The sequence below is a fragment of the Trichomycterus rosablanca genome, chromosome 7 (genome assembly GCF_030014385.1).
Source record: "Trichomycterus rosablanca isolate fTriRos1 chromosome 7, fTriRos1.hap1, whole genome shotgun sequence".
Taxonomy (NCBI): Eukaryota; Metazoa; Chordata; class Actinopteri; order Siluriformes; family Trichomycteridae; genus Trichomycterus; species Trichomycterus rosablanca.
The window spans coordinates 12481809-12502465 of NC_085994.1; the positions used below are offsets into that span (position 1 = coordinate 12481809).

General features: G+C 38.6%; 1 protein-coding gene across 1 annotated transcript in view; it reads left to right on the forward strand.

Moving 5' to 3' along the window:
• ttc39a (tetratricopeptide repeat domain 39A) overlaps positions 1 to 20657 on the forward strand; it is a 31798-nt gene that overhangs the window by 1911 nt on the left and 9230 nt on the right. Inside the window, exons 2-12 of the mRNA XM_062999008.1 lie at positions 2430 to 2534; positions 8264 to 8395; positions 12350 to 12393; positions 14174 to 14241; positions 16561 to 16625; positions 16751 to 16850; positions 16991 to 17056; positions 18193 to 18301; positions 18472 to 18539; positions 19916 to 19975; positions 20094 to 20255. Of these exons, the coding sequence (XP_062855078.1) occupies positions 2470 to 2534; positions 8264 to 8395; positions 12350 to 12393; positions 14174 to 14241; positions 16561 to 16625; positions 16751 to 16850; positions 16991 to 17056; positions 18193 to 18301; positions 18472 to 18539; positions 19916 to 19975; positions 20094 to 20255 (939 nt within the window). The 5' untranslated portion in view covers positions 2430 to 2469. The remainder of the gene's footprint in view (positions 1 to 2429; positions 2535 to 8263; positions 8396 to 12349; positions 12394 to 14173; positions 14242 to 16560; positions 16626 to 16750; positions 16851 to 16990; positions 17057 to 18192; positions 18302 to 18471; positions 18540 to 19915; positions 19976 to 20093; positions 20256 to 20657) is intronic.

A 20657-nucleotide genomic window follows, 5' to 3' on the forward strand; every position in this document is an offset into this window, starting at 1 on the left:
AGACGGAACGTGCTGCCTGGAGCTGCTGACAGAGCCTGATCTTATATACATTATTCTACTTCTGCCCTTATTTTCAACAATTTACATCTTTTGCTGTGCCAAATGAAAATGTCAGGAGAGGCAGTAAATTTGTCCAATGGGTAAGAGTGCAACACTGTTGATGGAACTATATATGTGTGACAGTGTATATGGTTCATGGTAGATTACTTCATTCATTAGAAAGGGACTATTTTAGTCCTTATATGTGTACACTTAATGGCATTTACCAGCATATGTTACTGCATCATTGCTTTAGATCTGTATAGACTAATGTATGACATAGAATCTGTTGTTAAAGCATTAACTACAAAACAGCTTTTTGTTAAAATGTATTGATTTCACAAACAGGCTCATGAACACTGATTACTTGAACAAACAACACAATCATGTTGGCATACACCCGGTACGGAAATACACAGCATGTACCCGGTAGAGCAAAAGCTAAAAGCATGTGGGTTCTAACCACCACTTCACACACAGTGTGTAATCATTTTAGTATAATGCCTGTTCATTTAAATGATACAGCTATGATGTAATGCCCAGAGGGGTAATACGTTTCAGCTCTTTTATTCTGAAACCATTGTGGCATGGCAAAGACTGACAGGAATTGTGATAAATGTTTGATCTTAAATCATTTTGGTTACTGAGCAAATCTTTGTAAGTGGCGTTTGTATATTGAATAACACAGTCAAGAATTGGCTAGAATGACTAGATTGCGAGATAAAAATCCTAAAAAATAAAAAAAAACCTTGACTGAAGTTGGTTGCGCTATTGAAGAAAGGAACAGGAGCTTCCCTTGTGTGGCAGCCTTAAAACCCGTGGCAAAGTAAAGCTTGCTTGACTGTGAACAGTGACACCTATGTTCATGCAGCTTATAACTAATAGCAATGAGAGCTGTGTGTTGTGTACCAATGATTTGGTCCTGAAGGTAATTATAAATGACTTCAAATGATGTTCCTGAGGGCTTGGATTAAACCCAGTGTGTGTTAGATTTTCCCCAGATTTAACAATAATCATTAACAGTGAATTAGGATGTCATGACCTAAAGGTAAATGACTTTGTTAGAACTTTCTACACAATAAACTAATGAAAGAACTCAAATATACTGTATGTTTGTGTGTGTAGCAATATTTTGCAGTAGAAAAAGTTAAAGAGTGTTAAGACATGCATTTAGAGGAAATCATCTGCCTCAAGTCATCCACCACTCATTATGCAGTATGAGACTCAGTAGCCATACAGAACCTCTGTGAGCTGACGGCTACCTAAATCATTAAGAACCTTGCAGTGGGGAAAGCCATGAGAACACAAAGATGTTTATGTCATTCAGCTGAAGTGGAAAGATGTGGCTGCTATTTAACTGCCCTGCTTGCTTCTATTTGTCCACTTTGTCATGTGTCTGTAGAAAAAAGTAGATAGATAATAGACTGGTAGTGTTCCAAGGACATTTCATACATAATTTGTTGATTGTGTTTTTGCATTTCCAGTTCAGCTTGTTAGTACTTTTAGCAAAAGCTATCCTATTTTTTAGGATGTCTTAATCTGATACTGAGTGCTTGGCCTGTATCAAACAAAAGGCTGAATTGGATTTGGTTTGACATATACAATCAGAAAACGATGAAAATTGTAAATAAAAAGCTGTGTTTCTTACATTTTCTCTGACTTTTATTTAATTGCAGACAGTATGAATCAAAGATATTTCTTGTTTTGTCCAGTCATCTTAATTTCATTTGTTAAAATACATTAATTCCTGCATTTCAGGCCTGCTACATATTCAAAAAAGTTTGGACAGTAAAGCATTTATCACTATGCAATGTTGCCATTCCTTCTCACAACACTTAAAAGACGTTTTGGCAACAAGGATACCAAATGATCATCCAAGTGTTTCAGGTGTTATTTTGTCCCATTTTTCCTGCAAACACATCTTAAGGTGTGCAACAGTACGGGGTTGTCATTGTCATGTGTTTCGTTTAAAATAATTATTCACATTCTTTCTGGCAGGCCAGTCTAGTACCTGTACCCTCGTCTTCCACAGCTCATGGTTTTGCGTTGTCTTGTTGAAAAATGCATGGATGTCAACCATTGCCTATTTTATAAAACATTTTCATATTAATTGTTACAGGTTACAATGTTAATTGAACATATTTGGTAAAGAGCTCTAAATGCCATATCCAGTAGCTTAAAAACAACTCAGATCTAGTAATCAAGATTTAATGTAGTTGATCAGGAAAAAATGGACCTGGATTTTTCTGGATCTCCCGAAGTTATATTGAATTGATAAACCATTGTGCCACTTGAAAGCTCATATTTACTCTCAGTGCTAATTATATGGAATAAGAATACCAGTTTTACTGTCTTAGTACCATGAATGTGTGTGTGTTTGTTGATTACAGCTCAGAGAAACCTGACTTGGTGGCTGATTTGGAGGACTGCATGGCAGCATTGGACTTGTTTCTACAAAATGACTTTGAAAAGTCCCTGTCCAGACTCAGCAGCAGGTGAGTGTGCATTGAGGTTACTTGCTAGATAATGTGAAAATTCTGGCAATTTATGTCATAATAAAGCTAAACAGTGACCAGTGACCACTAAACTTCTAAATGTAGAACTGCTAAGTGTAAATGGTGAAAGATGAACATCAATGCAATCCTAACCTCCTTTTTAGTACAAAAGATTGTTTGCTAGCTACAATTTAGGAAAGACCCTTTTCTGTTCCAGCGTGACTTGCCCCTGTGCACAAAAACAAGGTCTAGAAAGACATGAAGAAATGCTTGGTTTAAATAAACTCCAGTTACCTGCACAGAGTCCTTAGTACCACTGAACAACTTTGGAATGAATCTGGAACATCGGTTGAAGATTTCTTGACAAACATCAGTAGCTTTTGACTGAATGTCCCACAGACATACTTAAAAGTCTTGTGTGAAGCATGTTGGTATGTCTAAAAGAATCACACGAAGGTCACTCTTTTAATACCAGTTTTTTTTTTTTTTTTTTTTAATTGGATGTCTAATAAGTTCTTGTCACTATATTTTTGGCCATCTAGTGTATATCATGTGTACAGAGTGTGCACACATTGGGATGTTTTGACCTGGTTTATGGTGAAGCCTTCAGGAAAATAATAACAGAACTGAAGCCCTTCACATGTTCCCCTGTCCCACTTCCAACTGCTCATATTAAAACAATCTGTATCATACATACTTGCTATAGAAAATTACTCCTTACAGCCTGTAAGTATTCTGCCAACCAGAGAATTGTGTATGCAACATTTGTTTTCTGTACACTATTGAGGTATACCTACAAGTTGGCAGTACCAGGAAAGGAAATTAAGGAATTTTAAATCCCACAAACATGATTGTGAGTGGTTTACCACTTTGTTTCTTTATAACGCGTTTGCTGTTCTTTAGCAGGGTATCCTATTTCAGATGACACAATTAGTGGGATGTATCGGCACTCTCTTGGACAGTGGTTGCTCTTTAACAGTAAGGTCTAAAAAGCATTTGGCTGATAAGCTGTGTTAACTGTAGGATCGTACATGCGGGCACCTACAGACATGCACGTGAAGAGAAAGTAGTTTAGGTCTCAACAGAACCTGAAGGAAAACAGATCAAGTTATAACAGGTCAGGATTTTTCCTTCCCATCACTTGCCACTGTTTGACCCTGTTTTATATCATGTTTAGCATGACGACTCCAGTAATAATCATTTTAATTTAGGACTTTGAGCAGTTTTACCCAGTGCAACAGAGTTAAAACATAGCTGATATGAACTGGTCGATTTTCACTATAGACAAATTAAAGACATATAGTTGTATTATGTTAATAAACGCTGTTTTTGAAAAAACTGTAGTCACCATTTCATGAGTGCATAAGCTTTGCGTATAAGTCTCTAGGGAGTGAGGAAACGAATATTTTAGTGAGTAAGTGATCTGTACAGCTTGTGAACTGCTGTTTGTTTAGCTAGCTGCCCAAACTTGCAGCAGCAACAGAGTAGGTGCAGCTCATACTTTTACGTAATGGCTTTATTCCCGTCAATGAGAGCAGATCCACCCAACTTTAGTCAACCAAGAATATTAAAGGTTAAACATAAATGCTTTGTTGAAAAGAAAGTATTTGTAGGTTCAAGTTCATTTTCAATACATTAATACAAAAATAATAATGTAGAATAGTAAATATTAATAATTTCCCAATCTGCTATACGTAAGATTTATGGAATTCAGAGAAATCTCAGTCCATGCCGCTCAAGGCAAGGAACCACTGTTGAATGTGCATGACCTTCAAGCCCTCAGATAGCACTAAATGAAAAACAGTCATGCTTCCTGGTAATGATTCGGAAAAACACCCTAAAACTCTCTTACACAAAGAGAAAGCCATACATCAGTTTTATGCAGAGATGTGAAGAGTTGAACTCAGATGGAACTAAATCACAGTGGAAACCTGTGCTGTGGTTGGAGTCCACATTTCGGCTTGTGTTTGTGAAAAAATGAACATTGAGTTCTCCATGCCAAAGACAAAAAGGACTATCCAGACTGTTATCGGTGAAAGGTGCAAAAGCTATTTGTTATGGAATAGGGGAGCATCAATGCCCATGGGATGGGTGGCTTGCATATGTGTGAAGGTACCACTGACACTGAGGAGTATATTGGAATTTCAGAGAGACACGTGCTGCCATCATGTCTTAGTTTTTTGTTTTTTTTTCTGGGAAGTTCATGGATATTTTAGCAAGACTTTGCCAGGCTTTATTCAGCACGTTACAGTAGTTCTTCCCATGTGCATCTGCTCTGGGTACTCTGGTTCTTCCCCCACCTCCCAAAATATTGTTGTGCTATATTGTTGTGCTTTACACTGTTCTCGTTAGGGATGTAATGATACACTCTACCCACAATGTGATACGATTCACAATACTGGGTTCACGATATGATTTTTTCCCCGATTTTTTTAAACAAAATGAAATTGAAGACAAATTATGACGAAGTTTCCTTTTATTATTTCTCTTTAAAAAAGTAATTGAATACTGTATTTGTGCTTATCTTTTATTTATCTAAATAATGAATGCCCTTTTATTTTTGAGGTAGGTACAAACTATGCCAACTGAAATGAAATTTTATAACAAATCCAACATTATATAAATAAATTAATAATACAAATAAAGAAAGTATCCTCACATAAATACATTTGGCTGAAAAATCCCTCACCTGGCAACTTTGTGAAGTGCTGTCAACCAGATGAGGTGAATAGCGCCAGTGCCCTCTGCTGTTTAAAGTGAATATTGATTCATCTTAAATGAAAAACCGATTTGAATTTTTAACTGTCTTGTGGTGCATCGTTACATCACTAGTTCTCGTTGGTGCTTGCCATTGCAAATATTGACCTTTGGCTTATTTGAGGCTGCTGAGGCTTTATTTGTGCTGTTGCTTTCAGAAGCAGTTTGGAACTCTGTAGTAAGGGCTGGAACTAAAGCCAGACTATTTAAAGTACTTACACAGTTAAAGTACTAACAGCTGACTGAGGCAGCTCAGGCAGGACAAAAAAGTCCGGCTTTTCTTGTCTTTGAACATCACATGGCTGTAGGCTTTCCTTTTACCCCCCAAAACATACACGTAAATTACCCCTCGGTGTGACTGAGCAAGATAATATGTAAGTGTATTATGCCTCAAGATTGGTGGTCTGTTCAGGGTGCCCAGTACTTTCGTGCAACTCAAACCCCACTGCAACCCTGATTATGGTAAAAAGAATATTGAGCAAATTGTGTTAAAGTTAATTTTATGCACCTATTGCTGCTTGTGTTGTTGACAAATTCACTAGTCACAAAAGAAGGCTGTGTACTTTAGATCATATAGTGCAGTATTTTAAACTACATTTGCATTGTACTTTTACATTTATTTACCCTCTTCTGTCTCGCTATGTCTCTGTGTACTAAATTGCAGAATTTGCTGCTTTCTGTTTGCTGCTAAATTTAACCCTAGTTGTATATTCTAAGAATTTCTCCACAGGCTCTATAAGCCGTGACTGTGTATAAGAGTTTTAGTGAATAGGGATGAAATGTGAGCCATGCAGTTATTCAGCATTCCTTTGTGTGTCTGCCTTACAAGCATTATACCAGCTTTCTTTTTAAAGGGAAACCAGGTTAAACTGGTTTAGCCTGTAATCCTGCACTTAAATGATTTTGACCTGCAGTGCCACATTCTCCTCACACAGGGATGTTTTCTTACGGGAATCAACACAAACAAGAGTTTTATTAAATGTATTAAAATTTTAATTACTAGCTTATTTTATGGTGAAATGCAGCACATGTTCATATTGGCCTTGTCAGAAGTTGTGTAATAAGTTGTGGGTTTTGTATCACTTCTGGCAATATTTTTACAATAACATTTTTAATGTACTGTATATGTTATGTATTGCAGTATTTGCCAAAATGTATTAAATATATTGTTCCTATATTTAGGGGTTGTCACAGTGGATTATTCTGGTTCAAATTCCTGATTTGGCAGTTTTTTTTACGTTAGCTGCCCTTCCTGACCCAACTATTCATATTTATTATATTTGCTTCATTGCTTATTTAATATTATTGTTTATTTTTTAAATATTTGGATGTCACAACAGTAAACTATGCTAGCCCATTCCACTGAAATCCAGGGTTCACATCTCAGCGAGGTACCACATGCACAGACATGTTTGGCTTTGTCTGAGGGGAGTGGCTGAACACAGTGCACTTGTCAGTGCGTTCTCAGTGCCAGCCCAAGCCCGTAGGGTTGTGTCTGGAGGGGCATTCAGCGTACAAACTTGATGACCAGAATGATCCACTCGGTCAATCCTTCAGATAGGTTCAGGTTTTTTTTAACCTTATTTGTAATCAACTTATATTTAGCAAATGTTTCTCCACAAGCAGGCTTTAGTGGCGCTGTAGTGAAATTTGCATCAGTGACAGCTTGTGTTATTGTACCTTAGGATCATAATTATTCTCAACAAATTATTAAGAGATATCTTTTAATTTATACTTTATTTAAGCACTCACCGAACACTTTATTAGGTACACTTGTCTGGTATGTACATTCATCGATTATTTTATAAGCTACCTAATCAACAAGGCAGACTCACTGCATGCCCAACCACTTTGTCTCTTTGATTTTACTCATATCAAATAACGGACAGGTGAGCATGCCGGAGCGGCTAGTAGAGTGAGTGTAGGTCCTGGGTACGATCCCCAGGTGGGGTGGTCCGGGTCCTTTCTGTGTAAAGTTTGCATGTTCTCCCTGTGTCTGCGTGGGTTTACTCTGGGTGCTCCGGTTTCCTCCCACAGTTCAAAGACATGCAAGTGAGGTGAATTGGAGATACTAAATTGTCCATGACTGTGTTCAATGTAGCCTTGTGAACTGATGAATCTTGTGTGGTGAGTGACTACCGTTCCTGTCATGAATGTGGCCAAGGTGTAAAACATGACGTTAAAATCCTAATAAAACAAACAAACAAGTAGAGTGAGTGCCATGTAGCAATGTTGGTCCCCAGGTGGGGTGGTCCGGGTCCTTTCTGTGTAAAGTTTGCATGTTCTCCCTGTGTCTGCGTGGGTTTACTCTGGGTGCTCCGGTTTCCTCCCACAGTTCAAAGACATGCAAGTGAGGTGAATTGGAGATACTAAATTGTCCATGACTGTGTTCAATGTAGCCTTGTGAACTGATGAATCTTGTGTGGTGAGTGACTACCGTTCCTGTCATGAATGTGGCCAAGGTGTAAAACATGACGTTAAAATCCTAATAAAACAAACAAACAAGTAGAGTGAGTGCCATGTAGCAATGTTGGTCCTAGAGGCCTAGTTTTTTAATCCTTGGTTCCAGTCACAGCCTTTAAAGTGTTTCACATGTTCTCCCTGTGTCTGTGTAGCTTTGCTCTGGGTGTTCTAGTTACCTACCACATTGTTAAAACATGACAAAGGTGGATTGTCTGTTTTCAATTAATCTTAAGTGTTAACGAGTAAATATCTGGGTGTGTACTGCTCCTTAATAAATTGGCCTTGTGTTTATTGAGGACCTTGACATGCAAACATTAAAATGCATGTACTATAATTTAAAGAACTGTGTTAATAACAGTGTCCTATAGTTCTCAATCTTACTAAGTCTTTCTCTGCAGTCTAAGTGTTTATCACCAGCTTTGCTACAGTGAGCAGAGGGTGAGTCATACTGTAAGTGCTGTTGTTTTATAAATAGATCTAAAGTATTTTTCTTTCTTGTTCTCTGACAGGACTAAAGACAGCATGTATCATGCGCTCACATATGCCACCATTCTTGAAATGCAGGCAATGATGACCTTTGATGCTGAGAAGATCCTGTCAGCTGGAAACACTATGAAAGATGCTCAGGCTGTGTGTCAGCGGTAATGAATCTGTCTTACAAAATGATTTAATAATCCATACTTACAAATTACAAGAAAAACAAATAAGGATCATCCATATAGTTATCAGGGAGCTGCAAAAGTCAACATTTGTCTTGGTATGAGGGAGCATCACTACCCACAGCATGGGTGACATGCATACATAAGAAGGTATAATTGACGTAAAGGCATATTAAGATTTTAGAAAGAAATGCTGCCATTGAGGTGACATTTTTCTCCAGAACGTCCCTGGCACTACAACAACATGGCTTTACAGACACAGAGCATGTGCTTGACTGACCTGCCTGCAGTCCTTATTGTCTTATTTTAACAATGTATGGGACATCATCAAAAGAAGGATTATTCTGTGAACAGAACATTTTGACTTACAAAATTGCAACATTTAGTTTCCAAAGTTTTTAAATAAATAAAATGCCTTATTAATAGGAAAGATGATGTAACAGGGGTAGACATGCCTTTGGAGGGTGTTGCAGACATCAAATTCTACATGTGTTTTTATTAACAAAATACAAATAAGTTAGCACCCAGTGCAGCGAGATATTCTGCTAGCATGTTGGAAGAGTCGTGGGCAGCGACATGCTCTTCTCGGATGCAACCGGGTATCCCTCAGCAGTGTAAGACAAATTGACTGCGCTAAATTGGGAGGAATTGGGAATTAAGTTGCTTGGTGAAAATGTTGAAAATCTTTTAAATAGGTTCAAATGAATTAACAAAGCACAGTTTCTTGTGTTATTGCATTTAAGCAAATGTCTTTTCTGGAAATGGGGTTTGTATATTTTGTCCCTATATGTTTGAACCAGCACAATTCTAAATAACAAATAAACTTAAATTTGTTAGTGTTTTTTCGGTTACATTTGGTCTCATATTACAATCACAGTTGGTTCCTTGTCTGTTTCCATGTCCCTTACATTTGAGCATGTACAGTGTATCACAAAAGTGAGTACACCCCTCACATTTCTGCAGATATTTAAGTATATCTTTTCATGGGACAACACTGACAAAATGACACTTTGACACAATGAAAAGTAGTCTGTGTGCAGCTTATATAACAGTGTAAATTTATTCTTCCCTCAAAATAACTCAATATACAGCCATTAATGTCTAAACCACCGGCAACAAAAGTGAGTACACCCCTAAGAGACTACACCCCTAAATGTCCAAATTGAGCACTGCTTGTCATTTTCCCTCCAAAATGTCATGTGATTTGTTAGTGTTACTAGGTCTCAGGTGTGCATAGGGAGCAGGTGTGTTCAATTTAGTAGTACAGCTCTCACACTCTCTCATACTGGTCACTGAAAGTTCCAACATAGCACCTCATGGCAAAGAACTCTCTGAGGATCTTAAAAGATGAATTGTTGCGCTACATGAAGATGGCCAAGGCTACAAGAAGATTGCCAACACCCTGAAACTGAGCTGCAGCACAGTGGCCAAGATCATCCAGCGTTTTAAAAGAGCAGGGTCCACTCAGAACAGACCTCGCGTTGGTCGTCCAAAGAAGCTGAGTGCACGTGCTCAGCGTCACATCCAACTGCTGTCTTTGAAAGATAGGCGCAGGAGTGCTGTCAGCATTGCTGCAGAGATTGAAAAGGTGGGGGGTCAGCCTGTCAGTGCTCAGACCATACGCCGCACACTACATCAAATTGGTCTGCATGGCTGTCACCCCAGAGGGAAGCTTCTTCTGAAGTCTCTACACAAGAAAGCCCGCAAACAGTTTGCTGAAGACATGTCAACAAAGGACATGGATTACTGGAACCATGTCCTATGGTCTGATGAGACCAAGATTAATTTGTTTGGTTCAGATGGTCTCAAGCATGTGTGGCAGCAATCAGGTGAGGAGTACAAAGATAAGTGTGTCATGCCTACAGTCAAGCATGGTGGTGGGAATGCCATGGTCTGGGGCTGCATGAGTGCAGCAGGTGTTGGGGAGTTACATTTCATTGAGGGACACATGAACTCCAATATGTACTGTGAAATACTGAAGCAGAGCATGATCCCCTCCCTCCGGAAACTGGGTCGCAGGGCAGTGTTCCAGCATGATAATGACTCCAAACACACCTCTAAGACGACCACTGCTTTATTGAAGAGGCTGAGGGTAAAGGTGATGGACTGGCCAAGCATGTCTCCAGACCTAAACCCAATAGAACATCTTTGGGGCATCCTCAAGCAGAAGGTGGAGGAGCGCAAAGTCTCGAATATCCGCCAGCTCCGTGATGTCGTCATGGAGGAGTGGAAAAGCATTCCAGTGGCAACCTGTGAAGCTCTGGTAAACTCCATGCCCAGGAGAGTTAAGGCAGTTCTGGGAAATAATGGTGGCCACACAAAATATTGACACTTCAGGAACTTTTACTAAGGGGTGTACTCACTTTTGTTGCCGGTGGTTTAGACATTAATGGCTGTATATTGAGTTATTTTGAGGGAAGAATAAATTTACACTGTTATATAAGCTGCACACAGACTACTTTTCATTGTGTCAAAGTGTCATTTTGTCAGTGTTGTCCCATGAAAAGATATACTTAAATATCTGCAGAAATGTGAGGGGTGTACTCACTTTTGTGATACACTGTATATAAGAGCACATAAACTTTGTATAGCCAGATTCAGAAACAGAAAGATTCTACATACAAAAATATACAATCATGAGCTATGTCAGAATAGTAAATTATGTTTGTTTGCCATAGTGACCAAGCGTATCATATTTGAGATTCAGTTTCTTTAAAAAAAAGCTTCTCCCACTTTAAGAATTTTCAGTTGTTTTTTTAAATCCTCTGATTATCTGTAATGTTTGGGTTAGTGATGTGCACTGGTTATCACCAGGGTCACACGTCATATGGGCTGGTGGAATTTCTGAACCACCTAACACCGAGACTGCTGGAATGTTTGTGTTTGAAAATGTGCCTCATGTACACTACATGGTCAGAAGAATGTTTGGGCTCCCAAACATCACATCTACGTGTGTCTTTTAATGTTTTTTTCTGAAACCGTTACATTACACAAAATGCAGCCACCACCTTCTGCAGTAACTCATTTTCTGAGAAGACTGTCCACCAAATTTTGGGCTAGTAGTACACTGTAAACATCCAACAAAACCAAATGTATTGGTCGGACAGACGGATTTCCACAGATCCAAAATATGTTAGTGTGTTTTACTTAATACTAATCCCATTTCCTGAAAAGTTGGGTAAAAGAAATAGGAGACAGATCTGGACTGCAGGCAGGCTAGTCAAGGACATGCACTCTATGTCTATAAAGTTATGCTGTTGTAACTCATGCAGTATGAGGCCTTTCATTGATGTCTTCTTGAAGGCAGCATATGTCTCTTCATAATACCAATATCAGCCTCTGCATAAATGGAACCTTCACATATATGAAGATCACCCATACCGTGGGCACTGATTTACCCACATGCCAAATGCTGGACTCCTTGTCCAGACAGTGTCTGTCTTGAATACTTGCTGAAGGTGGACTGGCTGTTTTAAAGTTTGTTTAGGTGTGACTGAGGAAGTAAGTGATTATGATTTACCCTGTGATAATCTGGTGATGTATTTCTTTGTTTAGGATGCCAGACCCAGCATGACCATAATAAGGATGGATGGATGGATAGATAGATGGATGGATGGATGGATGGATGGATGGATGGATGGATAGATACTTTATTAATCCCGAAGGAAATTAAGGCCTTAGTAGCAAGTTACATAAATCAAAAGTAATAGTACACACTACAGAGATTGATATATATACAGTATATACTGTATATATATATATATATATATATATATATATATAAAGTAAATTATAAAGTGAACCACAGTGCAAATATAAGAAAATTTGCAGATTAATGTAACAAAATAATAATGTACAGAATAAGGCTACTAAAGGAATGGGAATCTAATTAAAATTTAACAGTTTATTAAATTATATACTGTGTCTGTTTTTTAGGTACCGCAGGAAGTCCACCTTTAATAGTAAGAGCTTTACGGAAGGTAAGTAGCGACTACATTTTACACACTGTGTTTCTACAATAGCTGTATTTAAATTGTAGGGAGGAGCCCTAGAGACTGCAGAGGAAATGCGGTGGAAAGGGTTAAACATAATTAGCTCTGCTTTTTTCTAAGGTTATTTTATTGAATTTAAACATAGTTTTATGTCTATGTAATTTGTATTACATACACCTTAAAATTTATAATAATGATTCATTTGTTCTACTTCAACAAAATAATGAAATCTTTATAAACATTATAAGTCCCATCTGGTCAATGTCTACTCCTTGCGACCATATGTATAATGTTTCTTCAGAACATCATGTCTTCTGTTTGGGTCCTCAGGATTGTTGATGGCTTGTTTATTGTTTCTTTAATTGTATGCATGTAATTCATACCAAATATAGTTATGTTTAAGTTCTAGAGTTTTAATATTCTAGATGGTTGGGGTGGCCAAAATTAAATGGACACCATGGCCATGATTAAACTGGCCATTCCTTATAAATTCTGGAGTCCCCCCTCCCACTTGTAGTTCTAACACACGATTTGATACAAGTGTTCTAGCACTTGTGAGGTCAGGCACTGATGTTGGAAAAGCAGACCAGGCACACAATCCAGTTTATGCTAAGTATTTATTGAGTGAAATGCTTTGTGTAGGTCACTTGGGTTCCTTTATAACAAACCCTATGAACCTTGTCTTTTATCAGCCCTCTTGGTTTATCATGGCACAGCTGCATGCTGGAACAAGAAAGGCCCTTGTTTAAATGGTTGACACAAAGTTAGAAGCATGTAATTTCTTTAATAAAATTTATTTTATACACTGATCAGCCATAATATTAAAACCACCTCCTTGTTTCTACACTCACTGTCCTTTTTATCAGCTCCACTTACCATATAGAAGCACTTTGAAGTTCTACAATTATTGACTGTAGTCCATCTGTTTCTCTGCATATGTTTTTAGCCTGCTTTCACCCTGTTCTTTAGGACCCCCACATGACCACCACAGAACAGGTATTATTTAGACACAGCAGCGCTGCTGAAGTTTTTAAATACAGTGTCCACTCACTGTCCACTCTATTAGACACTCCTACCTAGTTGGTCCACCTTGTAGATGTAAAGTCAGAGACGATCACTCATCTATTGCTGCTGTTTGAGTTGGTCATCTTCTAGACTTTCATCAGTGGTCGCAGGCCGCTGCCTATGGGGCACTGTTGGCTGGATATTTTTGTTTAGTTGACTATTCTCAGTCCAGTGAGGTATTTAAAAACTCCAGCAGCGCTGCTGTCTTATCCACTCATACCAGCACAACACACACTAACACACCACCACCATGTCATTGTCACTGCAGTGCTGAGAATGATCCACCACCTAAATAATACCTACTCTGTGGTGGTTCTGTGGAGGTCCTGACCATTGCAGAACAGCATGAAAAAGGGCTAACAAAGCATGCAGAGAAACAGATGGACTACAGTCAGTAGTTGTAGAGCTACAAAGTGCTCCTATATGGTAAGTGGAGCTGGTAAAATGGACAGTGTGTGTAAAAACAAGGATGTGGTTTATGTTATGGCTGATAGGTGTACATTTGCTGGCAATAAAAGACTGAAACACTTGTTGTTAGTGTAGCTTATTTGAAAGTGTGTAAAGTACCACTCTTCTACAAGCTGCGGTTATGCATGACCAGAATAACAATAAGTAATTTGGTAACATTACTGGCTAATACTTTTTTATTTGCGTTTGATAATGCGATTTGTACATGCTAACTGTTTGTTGATTTTGTTTTCAGTTGAGCTACATGCTGAAGTGTGCTATGCTGAATGTCTCCTGCAGAGGGCAGCACTGACTTTCCTACAGGTGACTTTTACTTCTTCAGTGTCCATAACTCAGGTTTGGGGATTCTCAGTCACAAAAGACAAGTGTGGCTGCAGGTTTTAGTCCACACAAGCAGCAGCTACACCTGATTCCACATGTTTAATCGATTTATATTTCCGTTAAGCTTTATGAAGTGTAGCGCCTGCTTGGTGAAATAAAAACCCGTGCTTATACTGCCGCCTTGTGGATGTGTTGACTCAATGCACTGCAAGTATTTGGCCAAATTCGTAATTTTATTGCATATTCTAAAGCGAGTAAAATAACTGTTCAAAACGTGCCTGCATGCACATTCAGTGACATTAGACATACACTATATGGACAAAAGTATTGGGACACACCTCTTAATCATTAAATTTAGGTGTTCATTTAGTACCGTTGCTACAGGTGCATAAAGTCAAGAACATAGCCATGCAGTCTGCCTTTACTCACAATAGTGAAAGAATGGGTTGTTCTAAGAGATTACTGAATTTTAGCATTGTAGTGCGGTAATAGGTTGCCACCGTTACAACAAGTCAGTTTGTGAAATGTCTTTCTTTCCTAGATATTCAACTGTGAGTGGTATTTTTGAAAATGGGAAGTGATTAAGAACCACAGCAACTCAGCCACAAAGTGAGTAACATACAGTTACAGAGCAGGATCACCAAGTGCTGAGGGGCATAGTGCTTAAGTCACCAACGCTCTGCAGACTCAATAACAGCAGAGTTCCAAACCTGCTGTGGCATAAATATCAGCACAAAACTGTGCCGTGAGTTCCATGGCATGGGTTTCCATGGCCGAGCAGCTGCATGCAAGCCTTACATCACCAAGCACAATGCCAAGCGTCAGATGGAATGGCGTAAAGCATGCCGCTACTTGACTTTGGAGCAGTGGAAACATGTTTTGTGGAGTGAGGAATCACACTTATTTTCTGGCAGTCTGATAGATGAGTCAGGGTCTGGTGAATCCAAGGAGAATATTACCTGCCTTGTGAGTGCATTGTGCCGACTGTAAAGTTTGATAGAGGAGGGATAATGCTATTGGGTTTTTTTAGGGGTTAGCCCATGCCCTTAGTTCTAGTAAAGGGAAATTTTAATGCTTCTGCATACCAAGAAATGTTGGACAATTTTATGCTTCCAACTTTGTTTGGAAGTTTAAGGATGGCCCTTTTTTTCTTCTAGCATGTGTCCCAGTGCACAAAGCAACATCCATAAGGTCATGCTTGGGTGAGTTTGATGTGGAAGAACTCGAAAGACCCACACAGAGACCTGACCTCAAACCATTTAAAACACCTGCTCTTCTGGATGAATGGGCAAAAAGCTGTTTTAGTTCCAAAGAGGTGCCCAAGTCCATATAAATGCTTATAGATTTACGGGACATTGTAAAAGCTCCTGTAGGTGTAACAAGTAGGTGTTTCAATATTTTTGTCCATATGGTGTATGTTTAAAAAAATGTGGGATCAGGGATAACCAGCCCTCTTCTGCTCTCTGTGTTCCCTGATACAGTAAAGTAAAATGGTTCATTAAAAAATACATTTACTCTTATATTCCCTTTAGCTTTCTTACTTTTTAACCCCTATTGGTTTTGTAAATTAAAACAACAATGGCATTTTCACAAAACTAAAATGGGTTTTGTCATAAACAAATAAAATGATGTTTTGCAAAATGTGTTCTGATTTACTAAGTTTTTTTGGTCAGGATCACAGTGGGTCCGGTTCCACTGGGAAGTACCCAGGACGGGGAACACTCCTTGCCAACAGTGCCCAAAGCAATGTCCATAACAATGTCCATAATGCCCACACAGAGACCTGACCTCAAACCATTTAAAACACCTGCTCTTCTAGATGAATGGGCAAAAAGCTGTTTTAGTTCCGAAGGGGTGCCCAAGTCCATATAAATGCTTATAGATGTATGGGACATCATAAAAGCTTCTGTAGGTGTAACAAGTAGGTGTTTCAATATTTTTGTCCATATAGTGTATGTTTGAAAAAATGTGGGATCAGGGAAGACCAGCCCTTTTGGCTCCCTGTGTTCCCTGATACAGTGAGGAAAAACGATTTATTAAAAAAATAAATTTACTTTTATATTCACTTTAGATTTTTTACTTTTTTGACCCCCTTTTGGCTTAGTAACTTAAGACAGCAATGGTCAGGACCACAGTGGGTCCTTTTCCACTGGGAAACACAGGGCACAATTCAGAAATACCCTGGAATACCCTCGAAGCCAAATATGCCAATGTAGTTGTGCCACCTGAGCGCATGCATCATTTCTATATTAAGCAAAACATTTTGACATTTCTGTTCTAATTTTTGTTCTGTTTGTGCAGGATGAAAATATGATCAGCTTTATCAAGGGAGGAATAAAAGTGAGAAACAGTTATCAGATATACAAGTAAGACGTTTTGCGTTTGTTTCCCTGTTATTGCAGTTAATTAAGTGATTGAAAAAATACAGATACTTTTGATGGAATTGTTTTTTAAACAATTTATGTGTTTAAGAGTGTTTTTGTGCTTTCAGGGAGCTCCATTCAGTTCTAAGTTCCCCCAGTTATGTTCAGGGTAAAAGTCATGGCCACTTTGAGGGAGGAGTGAAGCTTGGAGTGGGATCATTTAATCTGGTGAGTGTAGTAATGTGTATTTCTAAAGCCTGGTTTATGAACACTTCAGATAAAGCATAAGCCAGGCTTAAAATTAGGCAGAAATATAAATATGATGATATAAAGATGATGATAATTTTGCTTTTACTTTCTTTCATCAGATGCTTTCCTTGTTGCCCACCAGAACCCTAAAGCTGCTAGAGTTTGTGGGTTTCTCTGGTAATAAGGTAAGCTTACTATGCTCTACGATTCAGCCAGAATGTGAATGTGAATGTGAGGGAAAAACTTGTGGTGATTTAATGGGATTTACAGTTGTGTGACAAATTAAAGAACAACAGTCAATGTCTCTTCAACTTGTCAAAAGCTTTAAAGTTCCCTGGTATATATTCCTATATGTTTTTGGTATTGTACAAACCACCAATCCAGCAACCATCATGTTTCTCCTCTCATTTACTCACTCAAGTTTGCCTCAGTTTGCTACATATCTGTATGTATAGCTTGTATTGATACATGTCTTGATCCAAAGATCAGTGATCAGCCATAACATTAAAACCACCTCCTTGTTTTTACACTCTCTGTCCATTTTATCAGTTCCACTTACCATATGGAAGCACACTGACGTTCTACAATTACTGACTGTAGTCCATCTATTTCTCTACATACCTTTTTAACCTGCTTTACCCTGTTCTTCAATGGTCAGGACCCACACAGGACCACCACAGAACAGGTATTATTTGGGTGGTGGATCATTCTCAGCACTGCAGTGACAATGACATGGTGGTGGTGTGTTAGTGTGTGTTGTGCTGGTACGAGTGGTTCAGACACAGCAATGCTGCTGGAGTTTTTAAATACCATGTCCACTCTATTAGACACTCCTACCTAGTTAGTCCACTTTGTAGATGTAAAGTCAGAGACGATCGCTCATCTATTGCTGCTGTTTGAGTTGGTCACTGCCCACAGGGCACTGTTGGCTGGATGTTTTTGGTTGGTGGACTATTCTTAGTCCATCAGTGACAGTGAGGTGTTTAAAAACTCCAGCAGCGCTGCTGTGTCTGATCCACTCATACCAGCACAACACACACTAACACACCACCACCATGTCAGTGTCACTGCAGTGCTGAGAATGATCCACCACCTAAATAATACCTACTCTGTAGTGGTCCTGGAAGAGTCCTGACCATTGCAGAACAGCATAAAAGGGGGCTAACAAAGCATGCAGAGATACAGATGGACTACAGTCAGTAGTTGTAGAACTACAAAGTGCTCCTATATGGTAAGTGGAGCTGATAAAATGGACAGTGAGTGTAGAAACAAGGAGGTGGTTTTAATGTTATGGCTGATCGGTGTATATTGTGTGTTGTAGGAGTTTGGTCTGCAGCAGCTGCAGGAAGGTTCAGCTGAGCACACATTCAGGTCTTTCCTGTGTAACATGCTGCTGCTCTGCTACCACACATTCATGACCTTTATTCTGGGTAAGAGAGCCTTGAATAAAATATAAACCCATAATGGATTAGCTTTTGTAAAATATTCTCAAACAAAAAAGGAAGTATGTAGTATTACTATCTGTATCTTTATCCTCATAAAAAGCTCCAAGTAATAGTGTGTGCCTGCTTTTGTGCATATCTGTTTATGTACCATTCAGGCACTGGAGAAGTAGATGTGGAGGATGCAGAGAAACTACTGCAGCCGTATCTGAAACAGTATCCTAAGGTATTTTTATCTTACTGTGTTGGTGTTTGTAAGGTGAACTACAGAAAGTGTCCAAATGTAACAATAACAATTGTGTTTACTAAAGTATCAGTTATACCTCTCTTACCAAGAGCAAATAAAGAACTTGGAAATGCCAAACATAGAGGTCAAAGTTTGTAGATTCTCCTTTCTCCTCTTCTTGTTAGATACGTGATACTCAATTCACGGTCTATTAGCCATGAGAGATTTTATGCTTTTAAGTAGCCAGTTATCCAAATGGCCCTACTGGTGCAAGTAACTTATGAAGGCTATAAAGATCAACTAAATATAGAGATTGATTATAAGTCACACCTTAAAATGTACTGCTTAAAGCACTAATTACTGTAAAATACCTACTTATTTACTTACTGTAAAAGGCTACATGCAGGTGTTGTTTTAATTTAACTTTCAAGGTTTAAGAAAACAAATCACAGATTTGGCACAGTGGTAGGTATTATTTGGGTGGTGGATCATTTTCAGCACTGCAGTGACACTGACATGGTGGTGGTGTGTTAGTATGTGTTGTGCTGGTATGAGTGGATGAGACACGGCAATGCTGATGGAGTTTCTAAACACCTCACTGTCTGATGGAGAATAGTCCACTAACCAAAAATATCCAGCTAACAGTGCTCCATGGGCAGCATCCTGTGACCACTGATGAAGGTCTAGAAGATGACCAACTCAAACAGCAGTAATAGATGAGCGATCGTCTCTGACTTTACATCTACAAGGTGGACCAACTAGGTAGGAGTGTCTAATAAGAGTGGACAGTGAGTGGACACGGTATTTAAAAAATCCAGCAGCGCTGCTGTATCTGATTCACTCATACCAGCACAACACACACTAACACACCACCACCATGTCATTGTCACTGCAGTGCTGAGAATGATCTACCACCTAAATAATACCTGCTCTGTGGTGGTCCTGACCATTGAAGAACAGGGTGAAAGCAGGCTAAAAAAGTGTGTAGAGAAATAGATGGACTAAAGTCAGTAATTGTAGAACTACAAAATGCTTCTATATGGTAAGTGGAGCTGATAAAATGGACAGTGAGTGTAGAAACAAAGATCATAATGTTATGCCTCATTGGTGTATATATAATTAAATAATGTATATAATAGATTATATAATATACATATATTAATTTATTATAACTTTTGTTTAATAAAATCAAAAGAATAAGATAAAGAAAGTATGAATGTGACAGTTGTATGTCAGTTGTATAACAGTTGTAAGTTGTAAGTCATTAGCACAGTTAGTTTCAGAGTGGCCTGAAACTGAAAACTTCTTAGACAGCGTATTGCAGGCTTCAGTACTTCATGTGATTAAATGCACTTTTTCGCCTTATCTGTGTACAGGGATCCATTTTCTTGTTCTTTGCTGGTCGAATAGAAGAAATCAACGGCAATCTGGATGCTGTGAGTTGCTCCTAATTATTTCATCATGAGTTAACTTTTTGCAGTGTTTGCTTGTTTGTGTATGCCAGTGTTTGGCCGTACTTAGGTGTGTCTGTGTGTGCTTTGTGTGTATTTTTAGGCAATTAAGCACTTTGAGGAGTGCTGTGAGGCCCAGCAGGACTGGAAGGAGTTTCATCACATGTGCTACTGGGAGCTGATGTGGTGTTTCACATATAAGCAGCACTGGAAGATGGCCTACTTTTACGCAGATCTACTTAGCAAAGAGAATGCATGGTCTAAGGTAAAACATTTGTACCATACCAGAACTGCATTAAGCAAGGCTGGAAATTCAGTTTAAAGACCCTTTAACATTTCAGCAACTTAAAAAGTCATAGCAGTATGTGTCTTCTTGCATTTTTCTTTGCCTGTTTCATTATGCACAGCCTCTCTATTTTTGCTGCAGTTGCGTGTGTAAGGTTTGCTCGTGTGTAAGGTTTTGTTATGCAGCTGCACTAATTTGTTTATTGCACATGTGCAAGGAAACCCAACGGCCAACTTTTCCTCTGTAAAACTCTATACTAAAAGTACTAACTAAAAGCTTGTGTACATCCTTCGTAATGATTGAATACATGTCTTTTATCCATGTATAAAATCAATTCTATGTAATAATATAAATGCTTTTACTTTAATTAAGACAATTTGG